We start from the raw sequence: 20541 nt of genomic DNA, 5'->3' as shown, positions 1-20541 counted from the left end.
CAGCCCAGAAGCAAGAAGTACTGAAAGTTAATCTGAAACACACTTTGATTTGCTCTCTTCCACATGGTCAGGCACGTTGCAGTTGTTTTCTCAGCACAGTGAGGCAGGTTAACAGACAAACCCTGTAATTAAGCTCACTGCAGTGTAACGCTGGCTTACAGCCCTAAAACACAACTCTACAGGATCAACCGCACAGCCTTTTTGTAGTCTCTTTTGCACACTATGCACAATTCAGAACCGGTGTATTGCGAAGACCTCACAATCACCTCACACTATAAAATGACAGTTTAAAGTGCACATTTAGTTATAAGATACTAGTAATGAGCTCTTATGTGGAGACAGACCTTCATGTCTATCCTGAAGGTGATGATACTGGTGCTCTTCCAGCTGTGCACCTCCATGATGACTTGCAAACCTCTCACACATTTGCTTCAGACACACACACATCCTCAGCTCAGCATCCTTCTCATGCTCCTTCCCTCTCTTTCTCCCTCCAGCTGCCCCTCCCACTACAACAGTGATTGGAGGACAAAAAGGGCAGGGTGTGATGTCAGTAAACTCCGCCCACTGGAGCACAGCAGCATTACAGTTCCAAACAAACATCCACATACAATCACTCTCACCTCCAACTGCAATGATTATCTTAACTGCTTCTTTTCAGATTTGAGCATCAGAAACAGTTGAATTCCTTTCATACGGTAATTATAGACAGTGTAAGGCTGGAAGCCAACAGCTGTCCTAAAGGAAAAAGTCCACCATTTTCCAAACAAACCCCATCTTTAGCACCTCCTGATGATATATGTGAAGTAAACACACAGAATGTGTTTTAGAGTGAACCACAGCCACAATAACAAATGCAAAGTGCTGGGAGATGTGATCTCGTCTGATCTCAGAACAGACACCCATGTGAAATCCGAGTCAAGCAGAAATACGACGCTGCTCAAACACTTACTTTTGCACCTGGGACATTTTCATCTTTCACCTGAAGGGAGGCAGATGAGACTGTATTAAAGATCAGGCCCTCTGACCTGAGACATTGTGCTTGATGTCTTTTGTGACCTCTGACCCTGCTTTCTCTCTATTCTCCCGTTCTACAGTTTAGGCAATGGGGATTCTCATAGAGGCGGAGATGAGGTCAGACAGTTCATTATCCCTCTGTAAGAATAAATTCTAATGCCCGTCTTTACTTTACTAAAGGATGGTACAGCTAAATTATCACATACATGCACCTAACTAGAAAGTCACTGAATGTCGACAATGAAGAAATCTTAAAAGGTACAATGTATAATTCCTTTTCCACTAGCCCTTAACTGAAAAATACATTTTATGGCGGCATTTTATTTTATCCGTCTCATTTTTTTTGAGACGGATTTGTTTTTTTTTGTTTTTTTTTAGCAAATGCAAAGTTTCTTGCAGGAACACAAACATTTTGCCAGGGAATGTAAAAGCACTGAAATATAGTTTTTTTCTCCCATTTTATAGTTTTTGCAGTACCATTTTGGGGCTCTGTAAAATATTGACCAAACAATCATATATCTTACTCTGTAGAAAAATCGTCTAAACTGAATCTTCTAAACTAATTCTTATTTCACCTGTCCTGAGCGGGCAATAAATTAACAAATAATGAATTAACAAACAGTATAAAACTGTACTTCCCTTTTTCTCCCAAAATGAGAAACGAGATGAGAAGGCCATGGAGAAACAGAGAGAGGAGAGGAGAGGAAAGGAAAGGGGAGGAAAGAAAGGCTTTTTTGGTGAGAGGCAGAATACAGGATCGGGAAGAAGCAGGCAGTCTTCTCGGTTGAAGTTTTGGGGGTACTAGGACCCTGCGGTAAATGGGTAGAATGAACAGCTACAAGGGAAGAAAAAAGGATGAACATCAAATCTATTAGATGGACTAAAGGGTAAAGAAGAAGCATCATTTAGGTTTACACCATAACACTCGCTTAGTCAAACAACAAGGCTAGAGATCAATGATGCAGCTTTCCGAAATAAATGAATGTGAATGACGACTGGGGCTGTCAGTCTCAAAAATGACAAACGGCTCAATCATATGACTCGTGCTATATTCCAAGCCTTCTAAAAAATTGAAATTTAAGTTGTTATTTAGAGCAGGAGGGTGAGTAAATTATGGCAGATGGACAAACAAAGATCTAAATAAAGAATAAAGCATCAAGCTTCCCATGGATAAAAAAAAAAAACATGCTGGAAGAGCACATTTGTAATGCAAAAAGAACCGGTCTGAAAGTGAAAGTGCAGTTTAAGGCAACAGAGCTTTCATGACACACAGTCACTATAAATAGAGTACATGTGAAGAAGCCACGATGTGAAGTGACAAGCACGCACACACACACACACACGGCTGTCCCGCAAGCTTTCAACCCTGATTCTTATACCTGTCAAACACAAAGCAGACACATCGGATTCCCTCTGTTATGTTTACCAGTTAGTCAGGTAGGCATCCATGGGCAGACGTCTTGAGCGGAGCTCAACATGGGACAGGACATTACGACATAGACGTCGAGCCGGAGTTCGTGCTCGGGAGGGGGGATAGCAGCTGTTGCAGGACACAGAGGATATTAATAACCATGTAGACCCCAGTACCCCCTGACCCCACACACACACATACATAAACATACACATAACAAACTGGATTCAAACAGCTTAACTGTCCTTTCAGAAAATCCAGTCAAACTCAATTCACAAACTTCATCAAGAGACAACTCTGTTGATGAATGTTTAAATCCCACCACAAGGGGGCAACAACATGTGACTAATCAAAATGCTGCTGTTCCTCACAGATCCACCAGAGAGAGACGTTGTGCACACTTCTTGAAGAGTTCATTTTTGTTAGCCTGACTTAATTAGAGTTAATACAGACATGGCTTCAGCCTAGTCCCAGACTGAAATGCATGTTTGAGCTGTTTTAACTGAAAGAAACATTCTAGCAACCACTTCAAACATCCTCGCATTGCGGTAATGACTAGTTTTGCTTCCAGAAAATGTGCAGATCTATTTTCAGTAACAAATAGCAAGCTTAACTGATTCACTGTGATTAAAAAGTCTTCAGCTCAAAAGTAAACAGTAAAAGTAATTGTTCATTCTGATAAAACTTATCAGATTAACTTTATAGAACTGCAATGAGCCTCTGTGATTGGCCAAGGTTGGGAACAGGGCGATTTCTGATTGGATGTGCTGCAACTAAATTAATCAATTTAAAACATATTCTGATTAAATGATTCTGCGTCAACATGCATGAATGTTCACAGAAGAAATAACACAATATTATTGTGACTAACTACAACACCGCTACAAACCCACCATGAGGCCTTTTATTCTGGTGGGGTTGTAGACCAGTCCATGCCTGTCATATTGTATCATATCAGCACTCCCAAACAGGACACAAACAGGCTGGAGTTGTCTATGGAGGACGCGGTGGGCTCCTTAATCTGATTAGCTCCCCGGCGCAGATGGATCCCTTGTCTCTGTGTGGTCTTTCTACAAAATCCTCATGGATCAGTGAATTTCTTCATCTTATCAGCTGTTTTCACTGAAAGCAACTCTTCTGCATTCAGGACTTCAATGCTTTAAATGGACACAATGAAAGACTGATGTTAACTTTATCCAACATTCTTTAATTTCTTAACTATAGCAAATGATTAGAGTAGGCATAAACAGGGGGTAGGACTAAATGGCATACATCACACATATGCACTAACACACACACACATCAAAACTTACATTATTGTTATGATGAATACGGAGTTTAGGAGGGTCTCCAAACAAGAACACAATGTCACATGGTGGGAGGTCTAAAGACTTTTTAAGCCCCACCTAGAAGCCTATTCGTTGCTATGGTTAGAAAACGTAGCACCTCCTTCCTTCAAAGCCTGGTTATTCTTAGCTCTTCTTGCTAATCCTATGTTTGTTAATACCAAGTGCTAATGGAGCAGAAAAATGTGCATTTCATCTACTTTTAAATACATATAAGCTGTATTTTTATATATAATATATAGGCTGTACATAAATGATTTGATTAAATCAAGGATTAAAGGATAGCTAGCATAGAAAAGATTAGCATAGCATAATTTGATCTCTGAGGTGAATCCAAGCCATAGATCTTAGTTAAAGAAGATGACATACTGTATTTACAATGTTCAATATGTCGTATCATTCAGTTGCCATTGAAAATATGTCTTTCTACAAATTTCTAAAAACTGGAAAACACAGGTTGTAACTTTACAAGAGGAGGTGGAGACATTCTTCTACGGGCCAAACTACAGGCTGGTTTAAACACCTGCTCCACAAACTCATAACATATTGCAAAGATGCACAAAAAAACCCAGATGTTTCTCTCATTCAGAAACATCCTGAGGGCACGAGGCACGAGCCCTGCGGACAGAAAAAAGCAGCATGTCTGGTCTTGCTGCTTCTCTTTGCATAGTGATTTACATAACTTTTGGCTATGGGAAAAGGTCCTACAAAATGTAAGAATATAAGTGTCATGCTCAACGTAAACAAAATCTTAAGGAAATTATACAATAAAACCACAATAATTATGGATGGATTAAATTCTGATTAAACATTCCCAAACCTGTTTTTCAAATTTGATTAAAAAAAAATCAATTTTCACCTTTATGAAAACTAAAGCTACACGCCCAAATCAAATTGCATATGCTATGACGACACCAAAAGGCATTCAAAATGCATTTAAAGCATTAAAGTCACCATGCAATCAAAATTGACTATTATTTTTCTTTGCTAAAATTCATATACCCAAGTAGTTAAAATAAATTCCTCTCCCTCTTGCAGCGATATCTCAAGGGCGGAGGGGCGGGACAACCTGTCATGAGATCATAGAAATAATCCGATCATCCAATCAATTACCGGTGGACAAAATCAAGTCCCAACAACATTTTCTCTTGTTAGAGAAGCCGTTTCACTTGGAGATATGTCACAGTGGAGAAGAAAAGACTAATCGCAACTTTCGTGTCTGTAAAAAGGTCATTGTTTTGCTTCTATGCATTGTGCCGTATTCTGAGGGTGTGAGTATCCGGCAGGTAAGTGACTAACTGGCTGCTCCCATTAACCAATTCACATTTAACGGACTGGTAAACTGGCAGAGCCGGAATCATCCTTGTGCCAACATGCTCACAGTAAGAGCTTGAATACTGGACAGCTTCACACAATCCTACTGCCAAATACCAGTGCAAATCAGCCCAAAAACCACAGCTGGTCGTCACACTGACCCAACGGTCCATAATTATTATCAGCCTGAATAAAGCCACTTCCTGGACCCCTGTGGAGGGCCAAGTCAGTCCAATGACCAGCGTCAATCTCAAGGCCCTCTCAATCTCACGACAGCACTGGGGCGACACTGACAGCTCGAGAAAGACTTCTGGGTCATCGGCCAGAAAACAAAGTGGAGACATAAAGAGAGATTTGACAGAGAGGACGGAGGGACAGCAGACACTGATGACAGACGAAAGACACTTCCTGTATTCAGTGCCTGATGTGCAGCCAACTTAATCTATTACATAATCTAATCTGATACTAGTTAATGAAGCCATTCACAGACAGATTGTTTCAGAGCAGTCAGAGGACATTAATAGTCCACAGGCTGTTGAACCCTATCAGAGCAGACGAAAAAAGAGAGCCATTGAGCCCAAAAATATATAAATAAATATAAATACAGGACAGTGTTGCCAAAACTGAAGTAGAATGCAAACATTGACTGACAGAGCCATGCGGATAATTAACTGTTAGACTGATCGACTGTTGGTTCGTTATTAATGCACAATTTTGAAATAAAATAATATGCTGATTTGGTGCTCAAGAAAGATTTTTTATAATTATCAATGTTGAAAAAGTTTTTGCTCCTTTTTTTTTTAGGATTCAAATAGACATTTTCAAAAGAACAGCATTATATATATTAGGGCTGTCAAACGATTAATCGCATCCAAAATTAAAGTTTGTTTTTACATAATACATGTGTGTGTACAGTGTATAATTATTTTCTATATATAAATACACACACATGCATGTATATATTTATGAAATATTTGCATGTATATACTGTGTATATATATTTATATTATATATAATTTATATTCTATATAAATATTTTATATATAAATAACACATTTTTCTTAAATATATATGCATGTGTGTGTATTTATATATAGAAAATAATTATACTCCATACACACATATATTATGTAAACACAAACTTTTATTTTGGATGCGATTAATCGCGATTAATCGTTTGACAGCCCTATTATATATATATGAAATAGAAATAATTTATAACACTGTAAATGACTTTCACTTTTGATTAAGTCATAATTTCCTTGCTGAATAAAAGTATTAATTTCCTTTCCAAAAAAAAAAAAAAAAAAAATCTTACTGACCCCATGTTTTGGAATAGTGTATTTCATAATTGAAGAGGTTTGACCATAAAATACATAATAGTACTTAAAAATGAAATAAAAATGTTAGCCAGCATAATATAAACCTTTAACACTTTAAGACTACATGTAAATGTAAATCAGCTTAGCTATGACTGGCTAACCTTTATGTATCAGCACAGTTCATCAGGGCAGGCCAATACTGATATCGAATAGGTTTCGATATATATAAAGCGTGGGTGGTTTTAGGTTAGCGAACGTCTACATTGTACATCTAACTCTTTTACTTCAAAAGAGCAAGGAAAAACTTTGCCTTTATATGCATTTTTGAAGCATGTAGTAACTCTCAGTCAAAAAAGCCCTGAAAGCATTTGTGTGTTCAGATTTCTCAACAGCAGACACACACTAAAGGTTAAGAAGAGCATGTTGATTGATTGATTTATTCATTCATTCAGATGCCAATCCTTCAGTTAAGAGGACCGGAGAGGGTGTGAGGTGACAGTGTGTCTTTAAGTGTTGTTCTTCTCAGTACAGTAATGCAGCCAAAACCTGTCTATCTGGAAAACTATCAGCACAATCAATCATACCTGTCAAAAAACTTCCTGTCACATTTACAGACACTATGACTGAACAAATGCCAAACATTCTATTGTTAAAAAAAAAGGCACACATGCTGCATGACATAAGAGTATCTGCCTTCCCTGGGCATTTCAGTTATGGAGGGAATTGACTACTGATAGTCAGTGTTGATATAGTTATCTCCAGTGTTGACGGTAACGCATTACAAGTAATCAGATTACTTTAAAAAAATAACACACTACTTTTAAATTTACAACAAAATACCTGAGGTACCTTTTTAAATAAGTAATGCAAGTTACTTTGTTTTCCCATTCATTGACTAATGCCTCTTTTGTCCCCATGTTGAGAGAAATTGTGTGTAAGTGCAGAGGTGTTGTGTGTGCTGTGTAAACATGCTGGTTATTGTTTTAGACTATCAGAATTGTATGCAAACCTGCAATAATTAAACTTGTCAAATAATACAAATGAACTAATTTAATCTCAATTTATTAACCAATGTCTTTGCTGCTGACCTTCAATGATCCAGTTCAAGCATAATAAGCAAAAATGACTTTAGATAAACATCACATTTGTGTTTCATTTTTAGTTTTTATTGCTGAAGGACGAGTGTTGAACCAAATCCACTTTAAGGCAAGCCTCAAAAGTTTGCAAAAAATAGTGTAACGTTGCGATACAAAGGGAAGGAGACAAGAGGCCATTGTCAATGTCAATGGAGGAGAGGCTTCACTACGTTGAATAAACTGCTTTTGTGGGAAAACAGCTTAACATTTAATAAATCTACTGCCTATTGGCTAATCTTCAACATGTTTGCTCTGAAACTTTTGTTTTGGATTGATCTATTTATAGATTTTACACTGAAAAATGCTGTTTTATAAGAGAAGTCAGAGACAATTGCGCAACAGGTAGGACTCAGTTTACATTCAGTTTCTCATTCATTTCTGTGGTACTATCCGTCAACAGTGATTGACTGTCGCACAATTCTGAATGAAATTTAATGACGTCAAGGCTGTAATGTGATTGGTTATAAAGGCACAAGTGATTCAAGACCCTCATATCTCCCAATTAAACCATCTCTGGTTGAACTTTCTTCTCCCGTATCCTTTATCTTCTGTAATCCAGAATAGCAGCAAAAGGTTGCTTTTCTCTTTACATTAGAACTTTTTTTGTTATTATTTTATTTTACAAGCAAGCAAGCCCAGCCCAGGTGAGAAAAAGTAATGCAAAAGACACTAAAATGCATTACTTTCCATAAAAATAGGGAGTAAGGCAATATGTAAACATATGTAATATATATATATATATATATATATATATATATATATATATATATATATATATATATATATATATATATATATGTGTAAACAAATTTACTAAAATGAAAACTGTAAATATAAAAATGGAAAACTAATTCAAAATATTAATAAATACTATAATAGTAAATAATATTATAGTATTATTTACTATTATAGTATTTATTAATATTTTAATAGTAAATAATACTAAAATAACACTGCTGATAGTGTTGTCTATTTGCATCCAATTCATTTTAGCATCCAATTCAAATGAAATGCATATCATATGAATGGGGAAAAAATAGTTTTAATTTTTTTTTTTTTGCTTTTGAATAAGGTTTGCACCAGGCAAATAGAGATAATTCTAGATCCTAATTTGCATTGAAAGGAGTGTTTGCAATGTGAAGAATGAGAGTGACAATGCAGCAGCGCTATTTCAGCACATTTAGCACCTGGTTAAACTGGATTACAAGAATTACAATGAAAATAATTTTTTTTTGTACTGAAATACTGAAAAACTGTCAACATTTGAACATATTTTTCATCAATAGATGCAACAAGCAACACATTTCAACACAGAGCTCTCCACGGTGACATAGTCCAGATTTTTGTATCACAATCTTTATATAGAATAATCGCTTCTAGGCCAATCCCAAATGTGTCATATCTTTTTCTGTACTCGGCTTAAAGTGGGCCAGTAAAAATCCCGGTGGGACTCCCCCCCACCCCCCGCAGCGTGGGTGAGTGGCCACTTTATCACAAAGGGTTCATTACAGCAGGTAACCTGATAAGATCTGATAACATATAATTTGAGACGGCTTGCACGAGGATAAGCATTTTGTATCATTAAATCGAGTATTATTGGTATTTGGTAGCAGGAATTAGGAGAAAACTTGGTCAAGATAACTTGAATGCCCCAGATTCTCAGCCTCTCCTCTGACTGATCCGCTCCGATTTTTCAGTGTTGTCGGGGCAAATTTGCCCAGAGGCATCTAGACTGCATAAATGTAGGCAACTAGGCCCACGGATATCAACAAGTGATTTTTAAAGAGGACCCATGAAGAAAGTTATTCTAAAGGTTTACCCCTAAAACTTTTTTTTCACTTTATATAAAAAGTGGCTTTTTTCACTGGGTTGGCTATAACGTTGATGGTGTTCTAAAATAACACATTTAGACTTTGACACTGAGATTTTTCTGGTTAACCATTAGCAGAAAGCATCTAAAGGGCTCCACACACACTCCTATTCAAACAGAACAACAGGTTTAGCAGGAGTGATCGCTGACTCATGTGATCCACGCCACACTCATTTGATTAGCTTGACCGAAACGTTCTCTTTAAACACCTGTCTCTTCCTATTTTCGCACCATTAAATGAAATGCTGTTTGTGTGAAGAGCTGCTCTGTAGGATCAGGCCAGATGCTCTTAGCTGCACCAGGATAAACCTCTTATAGTTTAAAAGGCCAAACGTTACAGTGCAGAAACACAATATTCGATATTTTTACCTCCCCCACATTATTCTACATCACGAATAAATCACTCAATGCACTTTAATCTCTTCACTGAGCTCTGGTTTCCGTGCTGAGCTAGATCAAATTTTGGACGTCAGCCTAAACTAAGTATTTGTTTTTGACCATTTTTTTCTCAATTTGTTAAGATGAATTTGATACAAAATCATTTGCTGTCACATTGGAAATAACGACGTTAAAACATATTTCGAGGTTATATTTCATTCCAAAAAAAAATAAAAAAAAAAAATATTTTTAAATCATTTAAATTTTAACTTTTACAAATAATTATTTTAAATGAATGTTATTAAAAGTATTTTTTACACAATATATATATAAATATGTTGTTATCTAAAAAAGGCCTTACACTTAAATATATGTAAGGGCTTTATTTCTGTAGTGAATGGAAATATAAGTTAAACAAAACAAAAATGTGAGAAAAAAATATCATATACATATATGAATATAAATATATATGCTATATTAAGACAGCTGAATGCAGTCTACATTACTTAAGGGTTTGTTTTTTTTGTGCTTAAATATCAAGCATGTAATAATTGGAGGAATGTAACCATCATTGTGACTTCCTACGTGACTTTGTGCTTGTGACATTTATTGTCGGAGACAATGGCAGCTGATGTTTTGAAATATCTGAGGAATCACGATGACAGGCGATTAAGAGAAAACAATCGCTGCTGACCACTTCTGCTTTGACCCGGAGCACCTGACCTTGACAGAAATATTCACTTCATTTGTTTTCCTCTCTGTTATCAAAAGACCCATCAATGCTTTACGACATAAGACTGAAATATACTAAAAGGGCTGTAGGGCCAACAGAGTCGCCCCCATTCTGAAACGGGGCCGTTCTCTCAGCTGTGCCAGGATACAGCGATGAAAATGTGTCAGAAAGCAACTGGGGAATACAGAAAAGCCAAGAGAGCAGACAAAGCTGCTGCAAACAGTGAAACAAAGATCTTTACAGAAGATAAGATGAGATCTACAGGAATGTTGTCTAATCCATTTCTACATTTCTGCATTTGGCAGATGCTTACATTGCATTCAAGGTATGCTCTTTATCAGATCATGCATTCTCTGTGAACAGAAACCATGACCTTGGCGATGTTAGTGTCGTGCTCTACTGTTTGAGCTGCAGGAGTGCTTTCTAAAGTAGGGGAAATATCACAAAAAATGCAGTGAATAAATAAAAGACTCTCTCGTTCTTGGAACTTCATTTAACATCACAACAGTATGGACGTCAGAGGCTTGATTGCTATTCGTTCCACTCAGATGGAACTCTACACAAATCCAGATGCATTATGGGTAAGACAAAACACCATTAGACAGGTTATTAAACCCCCCGAGCTGTCTCACTGAAACTGTTGACATCATCACCAGCTCTTTGCACAACGGTCTTTTCAGACGTCAACAGAAACACTCATATTGCTCTGAATTCACAGAATACCTCAAGGCTGTAACTGATCTTCCATTTGAAACAGTATGTACCTTCGGTTTTCCTGAGAAACGGCAAACACATGCCATCCAAATTGCACTTTTAGTTAAAAAACACTTTATTTATCAGACTATACTGACACAATTTCATTGAGTTTTATTGGCCTAAGTGGATAGTGGGGAGACAACAGAAGATGATGTGAAGTAGAAGCACATAATGCAAACCAGACTCAAACCCATGCCTTCCACATTGGCTCCAAGTCCTCATTGTGTGATTTCACACATCACAACTATTCCACATAAGTGACAAACTTGCGTATCTCACCTCATGGTACGGGCCTCTGGTGTTCCTCAACCAGCAGCGGCTCAGCTCACTCAGTTCCACGATGGGCTGCACCTTCAGACGCACCATGTCTCCAGACTGCTTGATCATCTCCACGATCTCATCCCTGTTTTTACTTTCCACGTTCCTCCCATTGATCTCTACCAGACGGTCACCTGGCACCAGCCCCAAAGTCAGATCCTTATTCCCAGCGCCGGGCTCAGCAAAGTGTACCACCTTTCGGTAGGGCGACCCATCGGGCTTCTGGTCCACCATGGTGATACGGCGAAGGGAAAAGCCGAAATCGCCGGTGTTGCGGCGCTGAAGTTCCAATTCCCTTGGCGCAGGAACCTGAGGAGGCGCCAAAGCAGGCAAGCGCAAGTCTGCAGGGAATGTTCGGTCCACTATCTCTGGGACCTGGACATTCTTTACAGGGCTGGTTTGGTGGGGCATATGTAGGGCTGATGGATTGAGTACCTTGACCTCTAACTGAGGCGAGGGAACGGTGAAGTTCTGGTCTGATGGTGCGGTCAACCCTGAGGGGCTTTCCTCCTTGCTCTTCTGTGAGAAAGAAAACCGCTCTAAGACTTGTTCTACCTGGGAGTTCTGCTTCGTCATGGAGTCAAACTTGGCCACCTGTTCTTTGACGGAATTCCGGCGGACATCTTGCTCCACCTTAATGTCGTCGCTTGAGCTTGAGGGCGTTACGGTACCCTGAGTGTAGAGTTTCCTGAGGTCCACATCCGTCAGGCTGAGCTCTGTGTTTCGGACCACTTTGATGGGAATGGGGCTGGATATCTCCAGCTTCCCTTTCAACTCCCGTTTAGAGCTGCTCCGATGAAGATTAAAGAAACCTCTCCTCACGCTCATTTCCTCTAGACTCTTCAGCTCGGCTGGAGACATTCGCTCTTTTTTCTCCTTCTTCTCCTTTTTCTCCTTTTTTGATCCATCCTTCTCCTTGTCTTTATCTTTCTTGATCAAGTGGAACATGGTTGGGCCTAAATGTAGAATCTACCAGATGTTGTTCTCTTCACACCATTGAGATCAGTAAAAGCGTTCAGTCATGACCAGCAGCAGTTCCACAGCACCAAGGGCACCTCAGCAACCGGTGAAGCCCTCCTCTAAAACAACAGATTGACAAACACAAGACATTTTTAAGGCTTCCTTCCTTTTGCAGTAGCCTGTAGTAGTAGTTACTACAGTTAGTAGTACACAGAAGGGTGTAGTAGTACACCCCATCACATTTCAGCAAACATTTTAGTATATCTTCTCAAGGGACAATACTATAGAAATGAAACTTGGATATATTTTAGAGTAGTCAATGTGCTGCTTCTATAGCAGTAAATATTTACTGTCCTCTGAAAATAACTCAACATACAGCCATTATTGTCAAAATAGCTGGCAACAAAACGGAGTACTAAAATACTCTAAAATATATTCAAGTTTAATTTCTATAGTATTGTCCCTTGAGAAGATATACTAAGATGTGAGGGGTGTAGCCTACTCACTTTTGTTAGATACTGTACACACTATATATTAAAAGCATTGTAGATTTACTTCCAGAATAATATTAATAATGTAAGCATATAGTATATACTATATATATATATATATATATATATATATATATATATATATATATATATATATATATATATATATAAGTATGATATTGTGCACAAGACAGCAACAATGTTCATGTCAGTCATTTCAGTAATTCATGGGTTAACTCAGTTTACTAACCCACATAATTTATTAATCAAAAGACTAAGAGTAAAAAAGTGGACATGTGACGGAAGACCACTGTGTGACGTTACACACTCTCATTGGCTGTTCTTACCTTTCCTGACAGGTACAAAAAACTCGGCTAGAGAGTCCTATAGCTTCTAATCATCGACAACAGTTATACCACAGTTTATACAATTTTATACATTTAATAAAACAATGACATAAACGTGATATAAAACACAGAACCACAAATTCGTGATGATCTTAAATCGATCAGTTTTCCCGATTATCCAAACAAAACGAGTAGAATGAACCACTTCCTGAAACTCCTCATTTCATCTCCGCCTCAACGCTTCCTCTTTGAATTAAATTAAACTCTATTTTGGAATCTCAAAACTATTTAACACATTATTTATGATACGAAATCACTTGACCTCGCCTGCAGAATCGTGTCTATCATGTAATGATGAATTCGGCTCTATAAATAAACTACCGGCAGAAACTCTCATTGATTCAGCTCTGAAAGTAAACCTGTTTTTTTTTTTATTACAATTTTTATATATTTGTGACTTTAATATATTGCCCCTTGATGCAGTATTTACACCACATACTCATGCCTGCATTTATATAATTTATTTGATCTTGTACAAGTGAAACGCATCATATGGCTTTAAGGTGAATGTTTTGGTTCGCGTAATGCGCTTCACTAAGCCTCTTTATTCCGCATAAAAGCAAACAGACAGTCTGTTCACCTGTACAGTGAACTAAAGACAAACACCGCTAATGATAAACATACTTACCGCTGAAACTGATGAAATAGTCTGGCGATCCCCGGTGCGCACTGAACTGCTGCACCGGTCCTGTGGAAACAGTGTTGGACTGTCAGTGAGACGCGCGCACCAGCTGAGCGCGCTCCCGGCTCACTGAGCCCTGCTGGATATGATCCCTTCAAGAAGATTTGAACAAATCAATGGATCCCCTTCTGCATGACTAAGAGAATTTTAGCTTGAGAGATACTTAGAATAAGTTAAAAGTTTAATTTGATCTGATGTACACAGCATAGCACTTTAAAATGCAACAAATTAAATAAAAATTAAACAAATAGTAGATAAAAAGATAAAGATAATAATTTGTATTATTTGAATTTGATCATTTGAATACGATTTATTAATATGTAGTAATCAAGTAGCCCTAAAAAGAATAATAAAAAAGTATAAATAGGCCTATATAGTATAAATATAAAAAGAGTAGAGTGCACACTATTCACATTGTATACAAATACTGTATGATATTAAATACATTTACAAATTTACAAACAAATTATCATTATTTTATATATATGAAAAATATATAAAGGCATGTTTGTTTTGAAAAGACAATAATTTGTATTAAATATATTTAAAATGTTATTCCTATATATACATGTATGTATATATATATATATATATATATATATATATATATATATATATATATATTTATAGGCTATATATATATATATATATATATATATATATATATATGTATATCATATATACATATATAATCATGTCCTTTTATAAAAAAATTGCATTTCATTATTCTATTGAACATGGCATAGTGATGGTGGTTCAAACTCGTTTGCATGGCCATAGCGCCCTCCTATGGACCAACTCTCTGACAGCATTAATCCCTCCTTCATGTTTTTATGATTCTCCTGTTACGCAATAATCTACAAAATCTCCATCTGTTGCACATTTGTGATGCATTTTATATTAAATTCATATTAATACAACGTCTCTTGTTCTTGTCTTGGAGCCTGAATAAATCCATAAAGCACAAAGCTTTAGTGGGTTTAGTGGCATAAATTACAAAAAAAAAAAAAAAAATAGTGGGTCCATGCATTTAAAGGGATATTTCACCCAAAAATTACAATTTTGTCATCATACTCACCCTCAGGTTGTTCCAAACCTGTATGAGTTTCTTTCTTCTGTTGAACTCAAAAGAAGATATTTTGAAGAACGGCACCCACTGACTTCCAGTATTTTTTCCCCTACAAAGTCAATGGCTACCATCAACTGTCTGGTTAACCAATATTCTTCAAAACATCGTCTTTTGTGTTCAATATAAGAAAGAAAAATATACAGGTTTGGAACGACTTGAGGGTGAGTAAATAAATTTTCATTTTTGGGTGAGCTATCACTTTAAGGTCCACTAATCCAAATCCATATTAAATATTTAAAATAAGTTTAACCATTAACCAAACCATATCCAAAAGCTAGATTTTCACTGTGGTGTTTTGATAGAAAAGCCAAAAGAGTGATGAAAACCCCACAGACAAACCCACATACACCTGGAAAGAGTCTGGCATCGCATCAGTAATATATATATATATATAATATATATATAATGTAAGTCTTACGTGATAATTATATCATAATTATAGCCACCATTTTTGTTTTATGTGTGTAAGCTTTGCCCGTTTCTTCACACCTGACCTCACTGTACTTTAGACTATTTTGTGCCAAACATAAGCAGTTTAAAAGGTCCTTATACACTAGGATCATCATGGCAGAAGAGGATTTTTTTTCAACTAAAATGCCTATATGAGGTTCAGGTCACATTTCATATCATGTTCACCGCAAGAACATACTGTACGAATCATCTGATCCTGATGCAACCACAGTGTCATAGCTGGCAAAATATAACAGATCCTTTCTGAAAAACAGCTAATAGGTCATTTCCTTCAAAACAGAAAATACCAGAAAATTGTGCTTTATTAAAAGTAAAACATGTAATTAATATAGTTAATACAAAATAATAATTAATTTAATTTAATTAATTATTTATATTGTTTATTTAATTTATTTTAATTCATTTATTGGTTGATATATTGTAATCTTTACTGAATTCCTAAATAACTTATTTTATCTTTTAACATACTGTATAGTCCTCATTTCACAAACAGGGTTTAGATTAAGACAGGATTAGGCCTTAGTTTAATTAGGACATTTTAGTAGCTGTTATAAACGTGCCTTAGAAAAAAAAACATTACTGCTGTGCATCTTGAGACAAAACAATGGCACTGACGGAGTTTAAGATACCAGAGCAAGTTGCTTTCAGTTAACATAGCTCAAACATGCATTTTAGTCTGGGACTAGGCTTAAGCTTTGTCTGTGAAATCAGGGTTTAAAGTTTGACAGTCACACAAAAATAACTGTTATACTACTTCTGGAAAAAACACCCTTATAAAGCCTGACCTTTTAATCTCTCTGTGACGGTGACCTTAGATGGGAACCCCGCTGATAATAAATCGGGTTATTAGGTTAATTCAGTTCAGGACTCGCTCTGTATGTCGCTCTTCATTATAAAACGATCCTAAAGTAGACCAAGCTGTCTCTGTGTCTTCAGCTAATCATTCCTGTGTGTCTGCAGGGGGATTTATAGAAATGCAGGGGTTGGACAATGAAACTGAAACTGGATTTTGACCACAATAATTTATTAGTATGGTGTAGATGGGTCTCCTTTGGCAACTAATACAGTATCAAGTTGTCTTGGGAATGACAGGTATAAGTCCTTCACAGCAGCCAGAGGGATTTTGAGCCATTCCTCTTCCAGAACAGCGGCCAGGTCACGATGTGACACGCCAAAGTGACTCAATAATATACAGATCTGGTACTGTGCAGGCCATGGGAGACGTTCAACTTATCTGACACACAAAACCCCCTTCAGGGTACAATATTTAAACCATTCGGTGCACATAGTCCTCCAGAATGGTTTGTTAGTTCTTGGCAGTGACGTGCCCATCTAGCACAAGAAGCGGGCCTAGGGAAGGCCATGATATTGCAGCCAAAACCATCACTGCAACCATGCTTCACTCTGGGCAGCAACAGTCCAGTGTTACGCCTCTTTGGGGCTTCTCCACACCGTAACTCCCATGGATGTGGGAAAGACAGTGAAGGTGGACTCATCAAAGAACAATACATGTTTCACATTGTCCACAGCCCAAGATTTTCCCTGTTGGCACCAATGAAACTGACATTTGCCATTGACACGAGTGACAAAATGTTTGGGTATAACAGCCCAACAATGAATATTGACTTTGGAGCTATTGAAGCTCTCGAGAAATTGTTTTGGTGAAAACAGGAGAATCAAGGTGTGCATTTTAATGGTGCTCTAAGCGATGTTGGGTGACGTCACTTCTTGTTGACGTTCGAAGTATTGTCAAACAAAACGGAGGCTAGCTCGACCCTCCCTCCTCCTCATCCCGTCCCCCCACCCCCCTCCCTTCCATGCTTCCTGAAACAGTCATGAACGAGTCGAATGTAAATTCGGGACTTCGCGCGTTCCTTCTCCTTTTCCCTATTCTTTGCTATTTGTTCATCGGAACGTCGTCTCTTTGGTCGTGTGTCGGCCATATCAAAATTCAAGAGAATAGAATTCTAACGTTAGTCGTTGTCTAGAACATCTCTCCTCTAGCTAACTTCCCTCTTCATGCTTCTCTCTCCTCCACTCCCCACACCCCCTTCATGTGCACGCGCACTAACCCCTCAACCCCCACCCCCAAATCATTCTTGTCGGTTATTGGCTGGAACACTGTTCGTTATGTTTCGTGGTCCAGGCTGGGCCAGTTTGTTTTTGTTGCCGTTTGTGGAGCCTGGGCTGTCTACAGAGACCGCATTTTTCACAGTGTGTTCAGGGGACAGGCAGCTAGCGGATAGTGAGGAGATGTTTGATGATGTGACAAAATGTTTCGGCCTAAAAAACGCGTGACATCGCTTAAAGGCACCTTTAATTCTGCTGTGAGTTGGGGAGCTGTAGTTTTATGTTTTTTGGATGCAATCTGGGTTAGTACCTGGACATCCCTTTCAGACAGCTTCCTCTTGCGTCGGCAGTTATTACTGTTGGATGTGGTTCATCCTAAATGGTGGTATATGCCGACATTACCCTGGATATAGCTCTCGATACACCACAAAGACTTGCTGTCTTGGTCACAGATGAGCCAGTGAGATGGAATAGAATGTAAAATCGGTGAAGATTGGCCACCAGATTGCGCATATAAAGGCGTGAAACAGGGCCCAACTTCAGTCCTGGAGGGCCACTGTCCTGCAGTGTTTAGCTCCAACCCTGAAAAGAAAACCACCTACCTGTAGCTTTCTTGATCTTGATTAGCTGGTTCAGGTCTGCTTGATTGGGGTTGGAGCTAAACTCTGCAGGACAGTGGCCCTCCAGGACCAAAGTTGCCCATCCATGGTGTGAAACCTCCAACATTGACCAGAGTTTCATTGTACAACCCCTTTAGCAGGTAAAATGGCGGATACAACTTATATCTGTTTCAGTGTTTTGAATGAATCGTTTAAGTGAATGAGCCTTTTTGTTAACTTCTACGCAGTTACTCATCTCAGCGAATCTTGTTTGTGAACAAACTGAGCCAGGACATCTCGTTCACAAATGAACTGAATACACATAGCATGCATCATCCTGCGGGGTCTTGTTTCGGTCGATTTGACTTGAAGCGGTGCTGTGCAGATCGATCGGTGTTTGACATCAAAGTACCGCAAGAGTGATTCGAAAGCATTCAGAGCCGTCTGCTCTCTAATTGTTCTAGCTGTACTTTGATGTCATGCACTGATCGGTCCATGCAGTCGAACACACTTATTCATTGCCGCTAACTCATACAGAAATGTCCCCCTATACCCTTAAGCCAGGGACACACCAAGCCGACGTCAAAGACATCAAAGCATCTTGTCGGCTGTGTCTCAGCCAGAAAAAGCTGCACTTGAACACACCAAAAGGCTTGAACACACCAATGAATGATGAGTCTGAAACAAGGACTGCAGATATACAACCCATAAACAAAGCAGCGCTATAGGCTACCATTTTGAAAATCAATCACGCTGATCACTTTCTTCAATCCAGTCAGCCCATGTTATTATGAAAAATATTCCTGCATTAGAATGCTCAGGTAAGATGACGTAAAATGATAACAGTCTGTACCATCTTGACTTCTTTGCTTCACTTTTGCTTTTATTTTCGTGCACTGACTTGTTCGCTAAGCTGAACAGCCAATCAGAGTTCATTCTCTCACCGACAGCCCGACGCCGATTCAACATGCTGAATCAGTCCCAAAAACCCAGACGGCATCCGACTAGAGCCAACGGTAGGGAACACATCGGAAAAACTATGTCGACCGATGCTCAATAACGATCCAACTTTGCCCGATGGCCGACCGTCAGCTAAGTGTGTCCCGGCCTTTACATAGGGAATTATTTGAGGGAACATTTGTAGTGGTGTAATAAATAGTGTACAACTGCAATAAATAGTGTACAACTGATATACGTACACTCAACAGCTAGAGAATACCCATAATGCACTGTGAGGGTCACGCCGAATGAATTCCTGTATCTTGCCAGAAGATGGCGCCCTCAGATGAATCATTCATCCATCCATTTTCCAAATCGCTTGTCCAATGTTGTGTAAAGCAAAAATTCATACAGGTATAAATACCTTTTTAATGGATTATTAAATTGTTTAATTAAGGTTTATAAATGCTAGTTTCCATAACAGAGTACAAGAAAAAAAAATTCTACTGGAGCTGACAGTTTTCTAAGTTTCAAATAATTCAGCACAAACTATGCAAAAGCGGCAGCCCTTAAGCACTCAGCGGTAAAGCTGTAAGCACTCACACGTTTTCATTCACTCAAGTGGACTATTAGTGCATTCAAGTAGGGAATAATAGTTAATGAGGGTATAGGGGGTGATTTCGAACACAGCTACAGACACTGAAAGGAACTATGAACAAATCTTTTTACTGAAAGTTTCAAAAGAGTCAAGTCTTTTAGATGAATCCATTAAAATGCATAACGCTGCATTAAAAGTATAAAATGTATATTAAATGTGCAGATGGAGAATGTTCAATCGTATAAATGCAGATAAATCCTGCAGTCAGTCTCGCGCAGTGAGTTATGACGAGTCTCGCGACAGTTCCGCGCTATTCATCAACTTCATCAATCCTGTTTTTTGGAGCGTCCCGAGAGTTTATCGAGATGGAGATGAAAAACAGGGGTGTTTTGAAAACCACTAAATTCAGAACTTCATGACATTCGCCCGCGAGAGCATAGACAGAGTGCCTTGTACCGAAAAGTATGTATAGATATGTTCATATATTACCATAATGTAGAACTGAACGGTGTTTTATTGATTAAACAATTCAGACTGCTGTTGTATTCCCCCGTCCCGCGAGTGGTACGGTCCGCGGGGTGGCGGAAGTCTCGC

General features: G+C 38.2%; 1 protein-coding gene across 3 annotated transcripts in view; it reads right to left on the bottom strand.

Annotated features, from left to right (window-relative positions):
- Positions 1-14204, bottom strand: part of myo18aa (myosin XVIIIAa) — a 57292-nt gene extending 43088 nt beyond the window's left edge. For 2 of the 3 annotated variants that reach the window (XM_079860791.1, XM_079860790.1), the window contains exons 1-2: positions 1659-1845; positions 953-984 (exon numbers count right to left, since the gene is read on the bottom strand). In XM_079860791.1, coding sequence (XP_079716917.1) covers positions 953-984; positions 1659-1695 — 69 coding nt within the window. In that variant the 5' untranslated portion in view covers positions 1696-1845. Of the gene's footprint in view, positions 1-952; positions 985-1658; positions 1846-11562; positions 12681-14087 lie in introns of those variants that run through there. The other variant, XM_079860792.1, reaches the window with a different exon arrangement.
- Between the last annotated feature and the right edge of the window lie 6337 nt (positions 14205-20541).

This window comes from Squalius cephalus (assembly GCF_949319135.1).
Source record: "Squalius cephalus genome assembly, chromosome: 24".
NCBI lineage: Eukaryota > Metazoa > Chordata > Actinopteri > Cypriniformes > Leuciscidae > Squalius > Squalius cephalus.
This window is presented reverse-complemented; position numbering and strand designations above follow the sequence as displayed.